The following is a 19639-nucleotide window of genomic DNA, read 5'->3' on the forward strand; positions in this document are numbered from 1 at the left end:
CCCAGAGATCTAAGTCTTTTTCCTGGCGGAGCTCCTGATGTCTCTCAGAAAAACGCATGTAAATGCGGGTGGCCAAATGGATAAGTTCTTGCAGGTTGGCAGGAATCTCTCGTGCGGCCAGCACATCCTTGATGCGACTGGATAGGCCTTTTTTAAAGGTCGCGCAGAGAGCCTCGTTATTCCATGATAATTCGGAAGCAAGAGTACGAAATTGGATGGCGTACTCGCCCACTGAAGAATTACCCTGGACCAGGTTCAGCAGGGCAGTCTCGGCAGAAGAAGCTCGGGCTGGTTCCTCGAAGACACTACGGACCTCAGCGAAGAAGGACTGGACTGTGGCTGTGGCAGGATCATTGCGGTCCCAGAGCGGTGTGGCCCAAGACAAGGCCTTTCCTGAAAGAAGGCTCACTACGAACGCCACCTTAGACCGTTCTGTAGGAAACAAGTCCGACAACATCTCCATATGCAGGGAACACTGAGACAGAAATCCAAGGCAGAGTCTAGAGTCCCCATCAAATTTGTCCGGCAGGGACAAGCGGAGGCTAGGAGCGGCCACTCGCTGCGGAGGAGGTGCAGGAGCTGGCGGAGGAGATGGTTGCTGCTGTAGCAGAGGCAGAAGTTGCTGTAACGTGGCGGTCAACTGCGACAGCTGCTGTCCTTGTTGGGCAATCTGCTGCGATTGCTGAGCGACCACCGTGGTAAGGTCAGCGAGACTTGGCAGCGGCACCTCAGCGGGATCCATGGCCGGATCTACTGTCACGATTCGGCTCACAGGTTGTGGATCCTCTGTGTCAGCGAGGGATTGGCGTGGACCGTGCTGGTGGACCGGTTCTAAGAGGCTACTGGTGTTCACCAGAGCCCGCCGCAAAGCGGGATGGTCTTGCTGCGGCAGTAGCAACCAGGTCGTATCCACTAGCAACGGCTCAACCTCGCTGACTGCTGAGAAGGCGTGGGACAGAGGGACTAGGCAGAGGCAAGGTCAGACGTAGCAGAAGGTCGGGGGCAGGCGGCAAGGTTCGTAGTCAAGATGGATAGCAAGGGTTCAGGTAACACAGGCTTGGACAACACTAAACGCTTTCACTGGCACAAGGCAACAAGATCCGGCAAGGGAGTGCAGGGGCAGTGAGCAGATATAGCCAGGGAGCAGGTGGAAGCCAATTAAGCTAATTGGGCCAGGCACCAATCATTGGTGCACTGGCCCTTTAAGTCTCAGAGAGCTGGCGCGCGCGCGCCCTAGAGAGCGGAGCCGCGTGCGCCAGCACATGACAGGAGGGGCCCGGGACGGGTAAGTGACATGGGATGCGATTCGCGAGCGGGCGCGTCCCGCTGTGCGAATCGCATCCCCGACGGCCATGTCAGTGCAGCGCTCCCGGTCAGCGGGACTGACCGGGGCGCTGCAGGGAGAGAGACGCCGTGAGCGCTCCGGGGAGGAGCGGGGACCCGGAGCGCTAGGCGTAACAGCTGCATATAAAGATAACACTGGTGTGTTATATAAAAATATGTATAGAGTTCTGGGGAGAAGTGGTTAGTGCCGAGGGGCCCCAGTAGCTAAGACTCAAGTATATTAAATGTGATTAAGAAAATGTAGTTATAAGGGTAATGAATCCCACATGTTTATGTCCTGTTATTGAAAGGAACACGTATGGACGTTTTCACAAAAATGCTACATGGACTCATCTCAGTTCTTTTTATTCAGGGCTGTGAAGGACATTCGACTAATGCCCCAGGAACTGTCAGTCTAGGCCCCAGTGACCACTTCCAGTCGTCCGCCCTCCAGGACTGGACGCCGAGTATGGCTGTGTTTAAGAGGGGGAGTTTGTGGTGGTCCAGTACGGGAGTTGTTACCCCATACCCTTGCTGCCCTGACAGGTTGCCTCCCTGCAGTGTCCCCAAGGCCCCCCCTGCATCTGTTCTACTCTAATTGTATATTATCCCTTATGTTATATATATAAGAATGTTGTATCGTTAAGAAAGGTTAACATGTGATCACCAGTTGTCATGTGAGTTGTCATGTGATTGTTACCCAGGAGGTATCAGTGACCAGGTGACTTAAGGGTGACCAATGGCACACCACCAGAGTCTCCCCCATGAAAGCCCTGGGAGGAGTCTCTTCTCTCTCTAAGTTCCTGAGTATTTCCTGAGGTGCAGTCGACCCTAAGAGTCTGGAGTCATAGGAGCCTCAAGTCAAGTCTGCAGCCACAAGAGACAAGTCTACAAGTAACTATAGTCACAGCTTAGTCTGTCTCCAGTCAAGTCAGTCACTGTCATCTATTGTGAAGTCAATGAGGCCTGCACTAAATTGTCCAAAACCACTGCGAGTCCCAGCAAGCCCTTAAGGTCTCTGAAGTCACTGGTCACCTCTGTGGGCCGGGGTGAACTGTAGAGACTGTACCGTCTGTCACTCAGTAAAGCTACCGTTGTCCATAACTTGGCGTCAGAGTGATTACTGCCCCCCCACCCCCCCCCCGCCCGTGCCTAGCCCAGGATCCAGTGGTATACCTTCGGGTGGTATTGAGGATAAATCAGGCTCTGGCATCACAAATACAAGGGGTTAATGCCATCTGCCCCTAGGGCAATTCCATCTGCCCTCATCACACCCCATACTACACATGTCTATGGGTGCGGTATTATTTATCAATGATTGTAGGTTACAGCTCTAATATTGTGACTGATGCCGCTGCACGCTCATGGCTGCTGTTCCTGCTGCGCGTCTGTCTCGGCTAACATTGGTGGTGGAGGGAGCGGGTGTGACATTCCTCACCTGCGCTCTGAACCGCTCCTCATATTTACTCATCCCTGCTAATTCCATGGACTAGTTGGGAAGGGGGTCCCAAAAATAACCTGCTGTCTCCTCTATAGGAGGTGGGAGCCCCATGACCCCCTAATGTTATGCTACTTTACCGAATATAAATGTTTCTTACATTAAAACCTGAACAGTTCGAAGAGTTCTCAGTTATTTGCTAAAATTGTATCCAGACTACATAATCCTCTAGACCAGTGGTTCTCAACCTTTTTTGCCTGAGTACCCCTTGACAGCCCATTCCCAAAAAATGGTACCCGCATAGAGACATTTGTGGTGGCACAGTACGGGAGGTGTTACCCTGTACCCTTGCTGTCCTGTCAGGCAGCCTCCTTCAGTGTCCCCAGGGCCCCTTGCACCTGCCCCCCCCATACGTATGTTCTGCAGTGTATTGTATTATAAAATATCTTGTATCTTTAAGACTTATGTCATGTGATTGTTACCCAGGAGGTACCAGTGACCAGGTGATCCCAGGGGTGACCTATGGGCTCCCTGCTAGTCTCCCCATATAAGTCCTGGGTGGAGCTTCTCTCTCTTGGCTCTTCGCTCTTCTGCTGAGGTCCAGTGCAGTCTTGTCTAGTGTGTGTGTCCAGAGTGTTGGAGACCTCAAAGTCCAGTCCTGCAGCCACCACCAAGTCAAGTAAGATAAAGTCACAGCTTTATGAGTCAAGTCAAGTCAGTCCCTGTCATCTGTCAAGTCAGCGCAGTCTGCATTCAATTGTCCAGTCCTACTACAAGTCCCAGCAAGCCCTTTAGGTCTCTGCGTCACTGGTCACCTCCGTGGGTCCTGGCACCCTCAGTAAAGCTAATATTGTCCGTAACTTGGTGTCAGAATCTTTATTGCCCCCGCGCCTAGCCCAGGATCCAGCGGTTTACCTTAGGGTGGTTATAGGCTAAACCACAACCTGGCATCACGGATTCAAGGGGTTAATGCCATCCTCCCCAGGATAACAACAACTGCCCTCATCACACCTCGCTACCACACATTTTGTAATGATTATAGTATAATTCATTTGCTTTACTTTCCTCTATAACAGCCCCTGTTCCTCTCCCTATCTCCCCAGTCCCTGATTTTCAGGTGACGTTTTCTCTAACCGGAGTTGTTTCTTTTCTTCTCTATCCGGCCTAGACCGCCAGTAAGATTTCTCCCATACAGGACGTCTCCACAGAACCAGACAAACAAACATTTCAGGCCCCCGAATATAGCTATAGGCCCCCACACTGCCCCCATATATAGTTGTAGGCCCCCATACTGTCCCCATATATAGTTGTAGGCCACCATACTGTCCCCATATATAGTTGTAGGCCCCCACACTGCCCCCATATATAGTTGTAGGCCCCCATACTGTCCCCATATATAGTTGTAGGCCACCATATATAGTTGTAGGCCCCCATACTGTCCCCATATATAGTTGTAGGCCACCATACTGCCCCTATATATAGTTGTAGGCCCCCAAACTGCCCCCATATATAGCTGTAGGCCACCATACGGCCCCATATATAGTTGTAGGCCACCATACTGTCCCCATATATAGTTGTAGGCCCCCGTACTGTCCCCATATATAGTTGTAGGCCCCCATACTGCCCCCATATATAGTTGTAGGCCCCCATACTGTCCCCATATATAGTTGTAGGTCACCATACTGTCCCCATATATAGTTGTAGGCCCCTATACTGTCCCCATATATAGTTGTAGGTCACCATACTGTCCCCATATATAGTTGTAGGCCACCATACTGTCCCCATATATAGTTGTAGGCCACCATACTGTCCCCATATATAGTTGTAGGCCCCTATACTGTCCCCATATATAGTTGTAGGCCACCATACTGTCCCCATATATAGTTGTAGGTCACCATACTGCCCCCATATATAGTTGTAGGCCTCCATACTGTCCCCATATATAGTTGTAGGTCACCATACTGCCACCATATATAGTTGTAGGCCCCCATACTGTCCCCATATATAGTTGTAGGCCCCCATACTGCCCCCATATATAGTTGTAGGCCCCCATACTGTCCCCATATATAGTTGTAGGTCACCATACTGTCCCCATATATAGTTGTAGGCCCCTATACTGTCCCCATATATAGTTGTAGGTCACCATACTGTCCCCATATATAGTTGTAGGCCACCATACTGTCCCCATATATAGTTGTAGGCCCCCGTACTGTCCCCATATATAGTTGTAGGCCCCCATACTGCCCCCATATATAGTTGTAGGCCCCCATACTGTCCCCATATATAGTTGTAGGTCACCATACTGTCCCCATATATAGTTGTAGGCCCCTATACTGTCCCCATATATAGTTGTAGGTCACCATACTGTCCCCATATATAGTTGTAGGCCACCATACTGTCCCCATATATAGTTGTAGGCCACCATACTGTCCCCATATATAGTTGTAGGCCCCTATACTGTCCCCATATATAGTTGTAGGCCACCATACTGTCCCCATATATAGTTGTAGGTCACCATACTGCCCCCATATATAGTTGTAGGCCTCCATACTGTCCCCATATATAGTTGTAGTCCACCATACTGCCCCCATATATAGTTGTAGGCCACCATATGGCCCCCATATATAGTTGTAGTCCACCATACTGCCCCCATATATAGTTGTAGGCCACCATACGGCCCCCATATATAGTTGTAGTCCACCATACTGCCCCCATATATAGCTGTAGGCCACCATACGGCCCCCATATATAGTTGTAGGCCACCATACTGTCCCCCTATATAGTTGTAGGCCCCCATACGGCCCCCATATATAGTTGTAGTCCACCATACTGCCCCCATATATAGTTGTAGGCCACCATACTGCCCCCCTATATAGTTGTAGGCCCCCATACTGTCCCCCTATATAGTTGTAGGCCCCCATACTGTCCCCATATATAGTTGTAGGCCCCCATACTGCCCCCATATATAGTTGTAGGCCCCCATACTGCCCCCATATATAGTTGTAGGCCCCATACTGTCCCCATATATAGTTGTAGACCACCATACGGCCCCCATATATAGTTGTAGGCCACCATACTGTCCCCATATATAGTTGTAGGCCACCATACGGCCCCCATATATAGTTGTAGGCCCCAATATATAGTTGTAGGCCACCATACTGTCCCCATATATAGTTGTAGGCCATCATACTGTCCCCGTATATAGTTGTAGGCCACCATACTGTCCCCGTATATAGTTGTAGGCCCCCATACTTACCCCGTATATAGTTGTAGGCCCCCATACTGACCCTGTATATAGTTGTAGGCCCCCATACTGCCCCCATATATAGTTGTAGGCCACCATACTGTCCCCATATATAGTTGTAGGCCCCTATACTGCCCCCATATATAGTTGTAGGCCACCATACTGTCCCCATATATAGTTGTAGGCCCCTATACTGCCCCCATATATAGTTGTAGGCCTCCATACTGTCCCCATATATAGTTGTAGGCCCCCGTATATAGTTGTAGGCCTCCATACTGTCCCCATATATAGTTGTAGGCCCCCATACTGTCCCTATATATAGTTGTAGGCCACCATACTGTCCCCATATATAGTTGTAGGCCCCCGTACTGTTCCCATATATAGCTGTAGGCCCCCATACTGTCCCCATATATAGTTGTAGGCCCCCATACTGTCCCCATATATAGTTGTAGGCCCCCATACTGTCCCTATATATAGTTATAGGCCCCCACACTGCCCCCATATATAGTTGTAGGCCCCCATACTGTCCCCATATATAGTTGTAGGCCCCCATACTGCCCCCATATATAGTTGTAGGCCCCCATACTGTCCCTATATATAGTTGTAGGCCCCCATACTGTCCCCATATATAGTTGTAGGCCCCCATACTGTCCCCATATATAGTTGTAGGCCCCCATACTGTCCCTATATATAGTTGTAGGCCACCATACTGTCCTACTGGAGAACTGCTAAGTACCCCTGGAAGTACTTGTACCCTAGGTTGAGAACCACTGCTTTAGACCAGTGTTTCCCAACCAGGGTGCCTCCAGCTGTTGCAAAACTACAACTCCCAGCATGCCTGGACATAATAGTGGAGCGTCCCTTGTGTCTGGAGAGGGTGTTCCCCCTTTCACATCCTCTTTGTATAGGATCCAGAGGTGACTCCCTGGTGACTCAATGGACCTGAGGTCAGGGGGCAGATATAGGGCATCATTTTATATGTCCTACTGTTTTTGTGTCTCTACATCTCCCATAATGCACTGTGGCTCTCCAGCTGTTGCAAAACTACAACTCCAAGCATGCCCTGACAGCGTTTGTCTCTACACTACATCTCCCATGATGCACTACAGCAGAACCCCCAACTAATCCTAAGGATCAAGCACCCACAGCGCAGCAGCCCCCATCGTGCCCCAACAGCTGCATGATGGGAGTTGTAGTCTTGCAACAGCTGAAGAGCCACAGATTGGGGAACACTGTCCTGGGATTAGGGGTTGTGAAATAAGAAAGATAAAACCTTATTCTCTGTTTTTCAGCAAGATTTTTTTCAAGTTTTTTTTTTAATTATTATTATTATTATTATTATTATTACATGAAAGGGTTACCCCACCCCCAAAGGTTACAGGAGATAAGTGGGTGATGGTGGGGGTCTGACCACAGGAAGGTAAAATGTCTGGCACCTCCAGTGAACCGATCATTCTTTATGGGGTTTTTGTTTTTATGTTTTTCTTTATTTATATATTTATTTTTTTCATTCACTTTATTTTATTGCTTTGTTCAGTTTTTTTTTACTTGTTTATTATGTTATCATTTTTTGTTTGTCATTTCGTATATTTTTTAAGTTTTTTTTTTTTTGAATTTTTTTTAGATTTTTTCAATTATTACTGTATTTTTTGTTTTGTGTTTTATTTTCATTTCCTTTATTGTTTTATTTATTTATTTATTTATATTTGCCTTATTTATTTGGTTATATATTTATTTTTGCTTTATTTATATTTGCCTTATTTATTTGGTTATTTATTTATTTATTGTTTTATTTATATTTGCCTTATTTGGTTATATATTTATTTATTGCTTTATTTATATTTGCCTTATTTATTTGGTTATTTATTTATTTATTTATTGTTTTATTTATATTTGCCTTATTTGGTTATATATTTATTTATTGCTTTATTTATGTTTGCCTTATTTATTTGGTTATATATTTATTTATTGCTTTATTTATGTTTGTCTTATTTGGTTATATATTTAATTTATTGCTTTATTTATGTTTGCCTTATTTATTTGGTTATATATATATTGCTTTATTTATGTTTGCCTTATTTATTTGGTTATACATTTATTGCTTTATTTATATTTGCCTTATTTATTTGGTTATATATTTATTGCTTTATTTATATTTGCCTTATTTATTTGGTTATATATTTATTTATTGCTTTATTTATGTTTGCCGTATTTATTTATTTGGTTATTATTTTTCACTTTGTAATTTCATTAATCTTTTTAAGTTTTCTAGTTTTTTTGTATTTTTTCATTTTTTGTATTGTATTTTTTCATTTTCCGCATTTTCTTTGTTTTATTTTTCTTTATTTTAACTTGTTTATTTATTTTGTCATTATTTTCACTTTTATCATTTTATAATTTTTTTTTACTTTTTGCATATTTTTTTTAGAATTTTTAGATTTTTTACAGAATTTTTTTTACATTTTTTCCATTTCTTTTTTTATTGTTTTATTTATTTATTTTTTACTTGTTTGCCTATTTTGTTCTAATTTTTTAATTTTCTCACCATATATTTTTTGAATTTTTTTTTATATCCCACAGTTTTTTCCTCAATTCTTTTATTATGTTTAATTTATTAATATTTTTGACTTTTTTTTGTTTATTCTTTTTTTATTTTTTTGCTTTTGTAATTTCTGGGTTGTTCTAGTTTATTTTATTTTATTTTTTTTTTTTACTTTTTTAAATATCTTTGTTTATCTTACAATAAAGGTCATGGTGCCAGGGATTTCTGAGTCTTGTAGTTCTACATCAGCTGTACAGGTTTTTTTTTCTTCTGTATGATTACAATTCTGTGACCAGGACCTGCTGCGTCATGTAGTCCCTCCTGTAATATACTGTATATTGGACTCACCAAGGATTGCTGGGTCTTGTAGTTCAGATTCCTATATATATATATATATATATATATATATATATATATATATATATATATATATATATATAATCAGATCTGTAGTCCCGCTGACATTCCTACCATCCATCGTGTCTTGCTGTGACTTGTAGTTATCGCTGTACAGGACGGCTGGCTGCAGTTCCCGCTATGTCCTGCAGGGGGCGCCGTGCGCGCTGTAGAGGGGAGCGCTGCCTGACGTCGCTGTGTCCCGCTGGCTGCTGAGCTCTTATAGCCGGGGGTGAGCGCTCGGGAGGCAGCAGCAGCGGAGCCCGGCACCTGGAGACATGTCCCCCGCAGGCAGAAGAGAGCTGACCCTGCTCCTGGGAGCCCTGAGCCTGCTCTGTATGGCCCGGAGCACCCCGGCCAGAGCCCGACCCCGTGAGTACCGCAGTGTCAGGTGAATGCAAGTGAGATGAGTGCAGGACAAGTGTGCAAGAGATGAGTGAAGGACAAGTGTGCAAGAGATGAGTGAAGGACAAGTGTGCAAGAGATGAGTGCAGGACAAGTGTGCAAGAGATGAGTGAAGGACAAGTGTGCAAGAGATGAGTGCAGGACAAGTTTGCATGAGTTGAGTACAGTGTAAGTGTGCAAGAGATAAGTGCAGGACAAGTGTGCAAGTGATGAGTGCAGGACAAGTGTACAAGTGATGAGTGCAGGACAAGTGTGCAAAAGATGAGTACAGGACAGGTGTGCATGAGTTGAGTACAGTGTAAGTGTGCAAGGGATAAGTGCAGGACAAGTGTGCAAGAGATGAGTGCAGGACAAGTGTGCATGAGTTGAGAACAGTATAAGTGTGCAAGAGATAAGTGCAGGACAGGTGTGCATGAGTTGAGTACAGTGTAAGTGTGCAAGTGATTAGTGCAGGACAAGTGTGCAAGAGCTGAGTGCAGTACAAGTGTGCAAGAGATAAGTGAGTGCAAAGTGATTAGAAGTGTGCAAGAGATATGTACTGTTTAAGTGTGCAAGAGATACCAAAGTGTGCAAGAGAACATGCAGTGTAAGTGTGCAAGAGATAAGTACCCTACAAGTGTGCAAGAGATATGTAAAGTATGCGTGTGCAAAAGATAAGTACAGTATAAGTGTGCAAGAGGTACAAACAGTGTAAAGTGATTTTAAGTGTTCAAGAGATAAGTACAGTATAAGTACAAAAGATAAGTACAGTATAAGTGTGCAAGAGATGAGTAGAAAGTCATAGTAAGTGTGCAAGAGATAAAAACAGTATAAGTGGGTAAAAGGTGAGTGTGTCATGTGATTGTAAGTGTGTAAGAGATGAGTGTGAAGTGACAGTGTACACAATATGACAATACAGATTACTCTACTTTACAAAGATAAGAGAGTAATATATCATGAAGTGTGCAAACATTAAATTAGCGTGAGCAGACAATGCGAGTAACAGTTATAAATGTGTGTGACAGAGATTATTTACATTACAGTGATTATCAGTGAATGCAACAGAGAAGTGAATGTGAAATGCTGGTAAATGTGCAAAAAATAAACGAGAAGTTCATAAGTGTGAAGTGTGAGTGTGTAAATTATACATCAGTGTCAGTTGGTAGTGAGTGTGAGATGACAGTAGGTGACTTAAGTAAACAAGGTGTCAGTGACTGCAGTCCAGGAGTTTACAGCGTGAGTAATAGCTGTAAATGAGAGTGCAAGGGATACATTAGGATAAACTGTGAGTGCAGGAGATGAGTAAGTGTGAAGTGTCAGTGCAAGAAATAAGCAAGACGTTTCTATAAGTGCACCAAGGTGGAGTGTGAGAGGGTGGAGGAGAAATGTAAGAAGTGTCAGATTTATGAGTGTGTAAGAGGTGTGAGGTTTTATTGATCAGCCTTAGATTTTTTAGGACTCTGGGAGGTGTCAGAAAAGGGTAATAAAGTGTCAGAAAATATTAAGTCGGAATCTTAAGAGTCAGAAATGGTGAAAAGACTCTGAGTGTGAGGCAACGCTCAGTGAGTATGAGATGTTAGTAAAGGTTAAGGACTGTGAGAAATATGATCGTGTAAGGTTATTCAACGGGAGGTCTTAGAGTTCTGTGGGAAGTGTTGGCAAAGGTGTTAAAAGTGTAACGTGTCTGCAAATCTGTGAATGTGAGGTATCAGTGAAGGTGTGAACACTCAGTAAGGATGGGAGGTAAGGGTTAAAGTGGTCAGTGACCATATAAACACTCAGTGAGGATGAGAGATGAAGATGCTGTGAATGTAAAACGTGAAGGTAAGGTGTTAGTGATGGTGTAAACACTCAGTGAGGATGAGATGTTAATGAAGGTGTAAACACTCAGTGAGGATGAGATGTTAGTGAAGGTGTAAACACTCAGTGAGGATGAGATGTTAGTGAAGGTGTAAACACTCAGTGAGGATGAGATGTTAGTGAAGGTGTAAACGCTCAGTGAAGATGAGATGTTAGTGATGGTGTAAACGCTCAGTGAGGATGAGATGTTAGTGAAGGTGTAAACGCTCAGTGAGGATGAGATGTTAGTGAAGATGTAAACGCTCAGTGAGGATGAGATGTTAGTGAAGGTGTAAACGCTCAGTGAGGATGAAATGTTAGTGAAGGTGTAAACACTTAGTGAGGATGAGATGTTAGTGAAGGTGTAAACGCTCAGTGAGGATGAGATGTTAGTGAAGGTGTAAACGCTTAGTGAGGATGAGATGTTAGTGAAGGTGTAAACGCTCAGTGAGGATGAGATGTTAGTGAAGGTGTAAACACTCAGTGAGGATGAGATGTTAGTGAAGGTGTAAACGCTTAGTGAGGACGATATGTTAGTGAAGGTGTAAACACTCAGTGAGGATGAAATGTTAGTGAAGGTGTAAACACTCAGTGAGGATGAGATGTTAGCGAAGGTGTAAACACTCAGTGAAGATGAGATGTTAGTGATTGTCACGATGCCGGCTGGCAGGTAGTGGATCCTCTGTGCCAGAGAGGGATTGGCGTGGACCGTGCTAGTGGACCGGTTCTAAGCCACTACTGGTATTCACCAGAGCCCGCCGCAAAGCGGGATGGTCTTGCTGCGGCGGTAGTGACCAGGTCGTATCCACTAGCAACGGCTCACCTCTCTGGCTGCTGAAGATAGGCGCGGTACAAGGGAGTAGGCAGAAGCAAGGTCGGACGTAGCAGAAGGTCGGGGCAGGCAGCAAGGATCGTAGTCAGGGGCAACGGCAGAAGGTCTGGAAACACAGGCAAGGAACACACAAGGAACGCTTTCACTGGCACTAAGGCAACAAGATCCGGCAAGGGAGTGCAAGGGAAGTGAGGTAATATAGGGAAGTGCACAGGTGATTACCCTAATTGGAACCACTGCGCCAATCAGCGGCGCAGTGGCCCTTTAAATCGCAGAGACCCGGCGCGCGCGCGCCCTAGGGAGCGGGGCCGCGCGCGCCGGGACAGAACAGACGGGGAGCGAGTCAGGTAGGGGAGCCGGGGTGCGCATCGCGAGCGGGCGCTACCCGCATCGCGAATCGCATCCCGGCTGGCAGCGGGATCGCAGCGCCCCGGGTCAGAGGACGTGACCGGAGCGCTGCAGCGGAGAGAGTGAAGCGAGCGCTCCGGGGAGGAGCGGGGACCCGGAGCGCTCGGCGTAACAGTGATGGTGTAAACACTCAGTGAGGATGAGATGTTAGTGAAGGTGTAAACACTTAGGGGGAGATTTATCAAAACCTGTGCAGAGGAAAACTTGCCCAGTTGCCCATAGCAACCAATCAGCTTGCTTCTTTCATTTTTATGAAGGCCTGTGAAAAATGAAAGAAGCAATCTGATTGGTTGCTATGGGCAACTGGGCAAGTTTTCCTCTGCACAGGTTTTGATAAATCTCCCCCTTAGTGAGGATGAGATGTTAGCGAAGGTGTAAACACTCAGTGAGGATGAGATGTTAGTGATGGTGTAAACACTCAGTGAGGATGAGATGTTAGTGAAGGTGTAAACGCTCAGTGAGGATGAGGTGTTAGTGAAGGTGTAAACACTCAGTGAGGATGAGATGTTAGTGAAGGTGTAAACGCTCATTGAGGATGAGATGTTAGTGAAGGTGTAAACGCTCAGTGAGGATGAGGTGTTAGTGAAGGTGTAAACACTCAGTGAGGATGAGATGTTAGTGAAGGTGTAAACGCTCAGTGAGGATGAGATGTTAGTGAAGGTGTAAACACTTAGTGAGGATGAGATGTTAGTGAAGGTGTAAACGCTCAGTGAGGATGAGATGTTAGTGAAGGTGTAAACGCTCAGTGAGGATGAGATGTTAGTGAAGGTGTAAACACTCAGTGAGGATGAGATGTTAGTGAAGGTGTAAACACTTAGTGAGGATGAGATGTTAGTGAAGGTGTAAACGCTCAGTGAGGATGAGATGTTAGTGAAGGTGTAAACACTTAGTGAGGATGAGATGTTAGTGAAGGTGTAAACGCTCAGTGAGGATGAGATGTTAGTGAAGGTGTAAACACTTAGTGAGGATGAGATGTTAGTGAAGATGTAAACGCTCAGTGAGGATGAGATGTTAGTGAAGGTGTAAACGCTCAGTGAGGATGAGATGTTAGTGAAGGTGTAAACACTCAGTGAGGATGAGATGTTAGTGAAGGTGTAAACGCTCAGTGAGGATGAGATGTTAGTGAAGGTGTAAACACTTAGTGAGGATGAGATGTTAGTGAAGGTGTAAACACTTAGTGAGGACGATATGTTAGTGAAGGTGTAAACGCTCAGTGAGGATGAGATGTTAGTGAAGGTGTAAACGCTCAGTGAGGATGAGATGTTAGTGAAGGTGTAAACACTCAGTGAGGATGAGATGTTAGTGAAGGTGTAAACACTCAGTGAGGATGAGATGTTAGTGAAGGTGTAAACGCTCAGTGAGGATGAGATGTTAGTGAAGGTGTAAACACTCAGTGAGGATGAGATGTTAGTGAAGGTGTAAACACTTAGTGAGGACGATATGTTAGTGAAGGTGTAAACGCTCAGTGAGGATGAGATGTTAGTGAAGGTGTAAACACTTAGTGAGGATGAGATGTTAGTGAAGGTGTAAACACTTAGTGAGGACGATATGTTAGTGAAGGTGTAAACGCTCAGTGAGGATGAGATGTTAGTGAAGGTGTAAACGCTCAGTGAGGATGAGATGTTAGTGAAGGTGTAAACACTCAGTGAGGATGAGATGTTAGTGAAGGTGTAAACACTCAGTGAGGATGAGATGTTAGTGAAGGTGTAAACGCTCAGTGAGGATGAGATGTTAGTGAAGGTGTAAACACTCAGTGAGGATGAGATGTTAGTGAAGGTGAACAGTAAAGATGCAAGAAATCAGTGAGTAGGAGTGTGAGTACTGGTGTAGGGAATCTGAGTATAAGGTGTGAGTACAGGTGTAGGGAATCTGAGTATAAGGTGTGAGTACTGGTGTAGGGAATCTGAGTATAAGGTGTGAGTACAGGTGTAGAGAATTAGTGAGTAAAATCTGTGAAGGTGTCAACTAACTGGGCATGAGGTGTAAGGAGAGGGTGAGATCTTAGTAAAATGGTTTTCACCTTTTGATTTCAGATCATTTTCCCTCTTTGTAGTTTTTTTTGGTGACTTTTAAGTTATTGATCTGTCACATAAATCATTATTGGCATCTGTGAAAAGGTGTGACCTGCAGTCCTATGTAACACCACAGTGATAACTCTCTGAGTACAGATAATGTATAGATGTGACCTGCAGTCCTATGTAACACCACAGATAACACAGTGATAACTCTCTGAGTACAGATAATGTATAGATGTGACCTGCAGTCCTATGTAACACCACAGATAACACAGTGATAACTCTCTGAGTACAGATAATGTATAGATGTGACCTGCAGTCCTATGTAACACCACAGATAACAGTGATAACTCTCTGAGTACAGATAATGTATAGATGTGACCTGCAGTCCTATGTAACACCAGAGATAACACAGTGATAACTCTCTGAGTACAGATAATGTATAGATGTGACCTGCAGTCCTATGTAACACCACAGATAACACAGTGATAACTCTGAATACAGATAATGTAGTAGATGTGACCTGCAGTCCTATGTAACACCACAGATAACAGTGATAACTCTCTGAGTACAGATAATGTATAGATGTGACCTGTAGTCCTATGTAACACCACAGATAACAGTGATAACTCTGAGTACAGATAATGTATAGATGTGACCTGCAGTCCTATGTAACACCACAAATAACAGTGATAACTCTCTGAGTACAGATAATGTATAGATGTGACCTGCAGTCCTATGTAACACCACAGATAACAGTGATAACTCTCTGAGTACAGATAATATATAGATGTGACCTGCAGTCCTATGTAACACCACAGATAACACAGTGATAACTCTCTGAGTACAGATAATGTATAGATGTGACCTGCAGTCCTATGTAACACCACAGATAACACAGTGATAACTCTCTGAGTACAGATAATGTATAGATGTGACCTGCAGTCCTATGTAACACCACAGATAACACAGTGATAACTCTCTGAGTACAGATAATGTATAGATGTGACCTGCAGTCCTATGTAACACCACAGATAACACAGTGATAACTCTCTGAGTACAGATAATGTATAGATGTGACCTGCAGTCCTATGTAACACCACAGATAACACAGTGATAACTCTCTGAGTACAGATAATGTATAGATGTGACCTGCAGTCCTATGTAACACCACAGGGTGGGATGGAACAAGCCATATAATGTCTGTGTTATCTCCTCGCCGGGGTATTACATGATGTACATTGATGCCTGTGGCTGACTATGTTGTGTGTGGTGTCAGGCTGTAGCGTGTAGTGTCAGGCTGTAGCGTGTAGTGTCAGGCTGTAGCGTGTAGTGTCAGGCTGTAGCGTGTAGTGTCAGGCTGTAGTGTGAAGTGTTAGGATGTAGCGTGTAGTGCCAGGCTGTAGTGTGTAGTGTCAGGCTGTAGCGTGTAGGGTCAGGCTGTAGCGTGTAGTGTCAGGCTGTATCGTGTAATGTCAGGCTGTAGCGTGTAGTGTCAGGCTGTAGTGTCAGGCTGTAGTATGTAGTGTCAGGCTGTAGCATGTAGTGTCAGGCTGTAGCATGTAGTGTAGCGAGTAGTGTCAGGCTGTAGCATGTAATTTCAGGCTGTAGTGTGTAGTGTAGCGTGTAGTGTCAGGCTGTAGATTGTAGTGTCAGGCTGTAGTGTGTAGTGTAGCGTGTAGTGTCAGGCTGTAGCGTGTAGTGTCAGGCTGTAGTGTGTAGTGTAGTGTGTAGTGTCAGGCTGTAGTGTGTAGTGTCAGGCTGTAGTGTGTAGTGTAGCGTGTAGTGTCAGGCTGTAGCGTGTAGTGTCAGGCTGTAGCGTGTAGTGTCAGGCTGTAGCGTGTAGTGTCAGGCTGTAGTGTCAGGCTGTAGTGTCAGGCTGTAGCGTGTAGTGTCAGGCTGTAGCGTGTAGTGTCAGGCTGTAGCGTGTAGTGTCAGGCTGTAGCGTGTAGTGTCAGGCTGTAGCGTGTAGTGTCAGGCTGTAGCGTGTAGTGTCAGGCTGTAGCGTGTAGTGTCAGGCTGTAATGTGTAGTGTCAGGCTGTAGCGTGTAGTGTCAGGCTGTAGTGTCAGGCTGTAGTGTGTAGTGTCAGGCTGTAGTGTCAGGCTGTAGCGTGTATTGTCAGGCTGTAGCGTGTAGTGTCAGGCTGTAGCGTGTAGTGTCAGGCTGTAGCGTGTAGTGTCAGGCTGTAGCGTATAGTGTCAGGCTGTAGCGTATAGTGTCAGGCTGTAGCGTGTAGTGTCAGGCTGTAGCGTGTAGTGTCAGGCTGTAGCGTGTAGTGTCAGGCTGTAGCGTGTAGTGTCAGGCTGTAGCGTGTAGTGTCAGGCTGTAGCGTGTAGTGTCAGGCTGTAGCGTGTAGTGTCAGGCTGTAGCGTGTAGTGTCAGGCTGTAATGTGTAGTGTCAGGCTGTAATGTGTAGTGTCAGGCTGTAGCGTGTAGTGTCAGGCTGTAGTGTGTAGTGTCAGGCTGTAGCGTGTCGTTTCAGGCTGTAGTGTGTAGTGTCAGGCTGTAGCGTGTAGTGTCAGGCTGTAGTGTGTAGTGTCAGGCTGTAGTGTGTAGTGTCAGGCTGTAGCGTGTCGTGTCAGGCTGTAGTGTGTAGTGTCAGGCTGTAGCGTGTAATGTCAGGCTGTAGCGTATAGTGTCAGGCTGTAATGTGTAGTGTCAGTCTGTAATGTGTAGTGTCAGGCTGTAATGTGTAGTGTCAGGCTGTAATGTGTAGTGTCAGGCTGTAATGTGTAGTGTCAGGCTGTAGTTTAGTGTCAGGCTGTAGCGTGTCGTGTCAGGCTGTAGTGTGTAGTGTCAGGCTGTAGCGTGTCGTGTCAGGCTGTAGTGTGTGGCGTCAGGCTGTAGTGTGTGGCGTCAGGCTGTAGTGTGTAGTGTCAGGCTGTAGCGTGTCGTGTCAGGCTGTAGCGTGTAGTGTCAGGCTGTAGCGTGTCGTGTCAGGCTGTAGCGTGTAGTGTCAGGCTGTAGCGTGTAGTGTCAGGCTGTAGTGTGTAGTGTCAGGCTGTAGCGTGTGGTGTCAGGCTGTAGCGTGTAGTGTCAGGCTGTAGTGTGCAGTGTGTAGCGTGTAGTGTCAGGCTGTAGCATGTAGTGTCAGGCTGTAGCGTCAGGCTGTAGCGTGTAGTGTCAGGCTGTAGCGTGTGGTGTCAGGCTGTAGTGTGTAGTGTCAGGCTGTAGTGTGTAGTGTCAGGCTGTAGTGTGAGGCTGTAGTGTGTAGTGTCAGGCTATAGTGTGTAGTGTCAGGCTGTAGTGTGTAGTGTCAGGCTGTAGTGTGTAGTGTAGTGTGTAGTGTCAGGCTGTAGTGTGTAGTGTCAGGCTGTAGTGTGTAGTGTCAGGCTGTAGTGTGTAGTGTCAGGCTGTAGTGTGTAGTGTCAGGCTGTAGTGTGTAGTGTAGTGTCAGGCTGTAGTGTGTAGTGTCAGGCTGTAGTGTGTAGTGTCAGGCTGTAGTGTGTAGTGTAGTGTGTAGTGTCAGGCTGTAGTGTGTAGTGTCAGGCTGTAGCGTGTAGTGTCAGGCTGTAGCGTGTAGTGTCAGGCTGTAGCGTGTAGTGTCAGGCTGTAGCGTGTAGTGTCAGGCTGTAATGTGCGGTTGGCGCGCTGTGTGGTCCATGTGAGAGGTGGTTCCGCTGTCTCCTCACTGGGTGGGATGGAACAAGCCGTGTAATGTCCGTGTTATCTCCTCGCCGGGGTATTACATGATGTACACTGATGCCTGTGGCTGACTATGTTGCAAAACTACATGGCTGTCCGGGCATGCTGGGAGTTATAGTTTTGCAACAGCTGGAGGCACCCTGGTTGGGTGTCTGTTAGCACCTTTTCACTCTGGCCCATAGAGGGGGCTACTGAGTAGAGGACATATGGAAGGAGTTGTTATATCTAGTGCAATAGATTATATTGTTAATGCGTGACAGTCTGGTGTCCAGCAGTGGAGGGGTTAATAAACCTGCACCGTGCCCGCTGCCTGGTGCCCCCCACCATGGGCTCCCAGAGGAGATGGAGCCGGCGCCAGGAGCGTAAGATCTACAGGACTGTAAAATCCCATCCAGAGTAACCCCTGAACTTCTGGAGAAAAGTGGTGTGTGTGAGATAGATAGATATGAGATAGATAGATATGAGATAGATAGATATGAGATAGAAATGAGATAGATAGATATGAGATAGATAGATATGAGATAGATAGATAGATATGAGATAGAAATGAGATAGATAGATATGAGATAGATAGATATGAGATAGATAGATATGAGATAGATATGAGATAGATAGATAGATAGATATGAGATAGATAGATAGATAGATAGATAGATAGATAGATATGAGATAGATAGATAGATAGATATGAGATAGAAATGAGATAGATAGATATGAGATAGATAGATAGATAGATATGAGATAGATAGATAGATATGAGATAGATAGATAGATATGAGATAGATAGATAGATATGAGATAGATAGATAGATAGATATGAGATAGAAATGAGATAGATATGAGATAGATAGATATGAGATAGTTAGATATGAGATAGATAGATAGATATGAGATAGATAGATAGATAGATAGATATGAGATAGATAGATAGATATGAGATAGATAGATAGATAGATATGAGATAGATAGATAGATATGAGATAGATAGATAGATATGAGATAGATAGATAGATATGAGATAGAAATGAGATAGATATGAGATAGATAGATATGAGATAGATAGATAGATAGATAGATATGAGATAGAAATGAGATAGATATGAGATAGATAGATATGAGATAGTTAGATATGAGATAGATAGATAGATATGAGATAGATAGATAGATAGATATGAGATAGATAGATAGATATGAGATAGATAGATATGAGATAGATAGATATGAGATAGATATGAGATAGATAGATAGATATGAGATAGATATGAGATAGATGTCACGATGCCGGCTGGCAGGAGGTGGATCCTCTGTGCCAGAGAGGGATGGCCGTGGACCGTGCTAGTGGATCGGTTCTAAGTCACTACTGGTTTTCACCAGAGCCCGCCGCAAAGCGGGATGGTCTTGCTGCGGCGGTAGTGACCAGGTTGTATCCACTAGCAACGGCTCAACCTCTCTGACTGCTGAAGATAGGCGCGGTACAAGGGAGTAGACAGAAGCAAGGTCGGACGTAGCAGAAGGTCGGGGCAGGCAGCAAGGATCGTAGTCGGGGGCAACGGCAGGAGGTCTGGAACACA

General features: G+C 45.1%; 1 protein-coding gene across 2 annotated transcripts in view; it reads left to right on the forward strand.

The window, feature by feature from the left end:
* The first annotated feature begins 9186 nt into the window (after positions 1-9186).
* The window catches only part of CHRDL2 (chordin like 2), a 96455-nt gene continuing 86002 nt past the window's right edge, over positions 9187-19639 (forward strand). For both annotated transcript variants that reach the window (XM_056561082.1, XM_056561083.1), the window contains exon 1: positions 9187-9315. In XM_056561082.1, coding sequence (XP_056417057.1) covers positions 9222-9315 — 94 coding nt within the window. In that variant the 5' untranslated portion in view covers positions 9187-9221. The remainder of the gene's footprint in view (positions 9316-19639) is intronic.

Source organism: Hyla sarda, chromosome 2 (genome assembly GCF_029499605.1).
Source record: "Hyla sarda isolate aHylSar1 chromosome 2, aHylSar1.hap1, whole genome shotgun sequence".
Taxonomy (NCBI): domain Eukaryota; kingdom Metazoa; phylum Chordata; class Amphibia; order Anura; family Hylidae; genus Hyla; species Hyla sarda.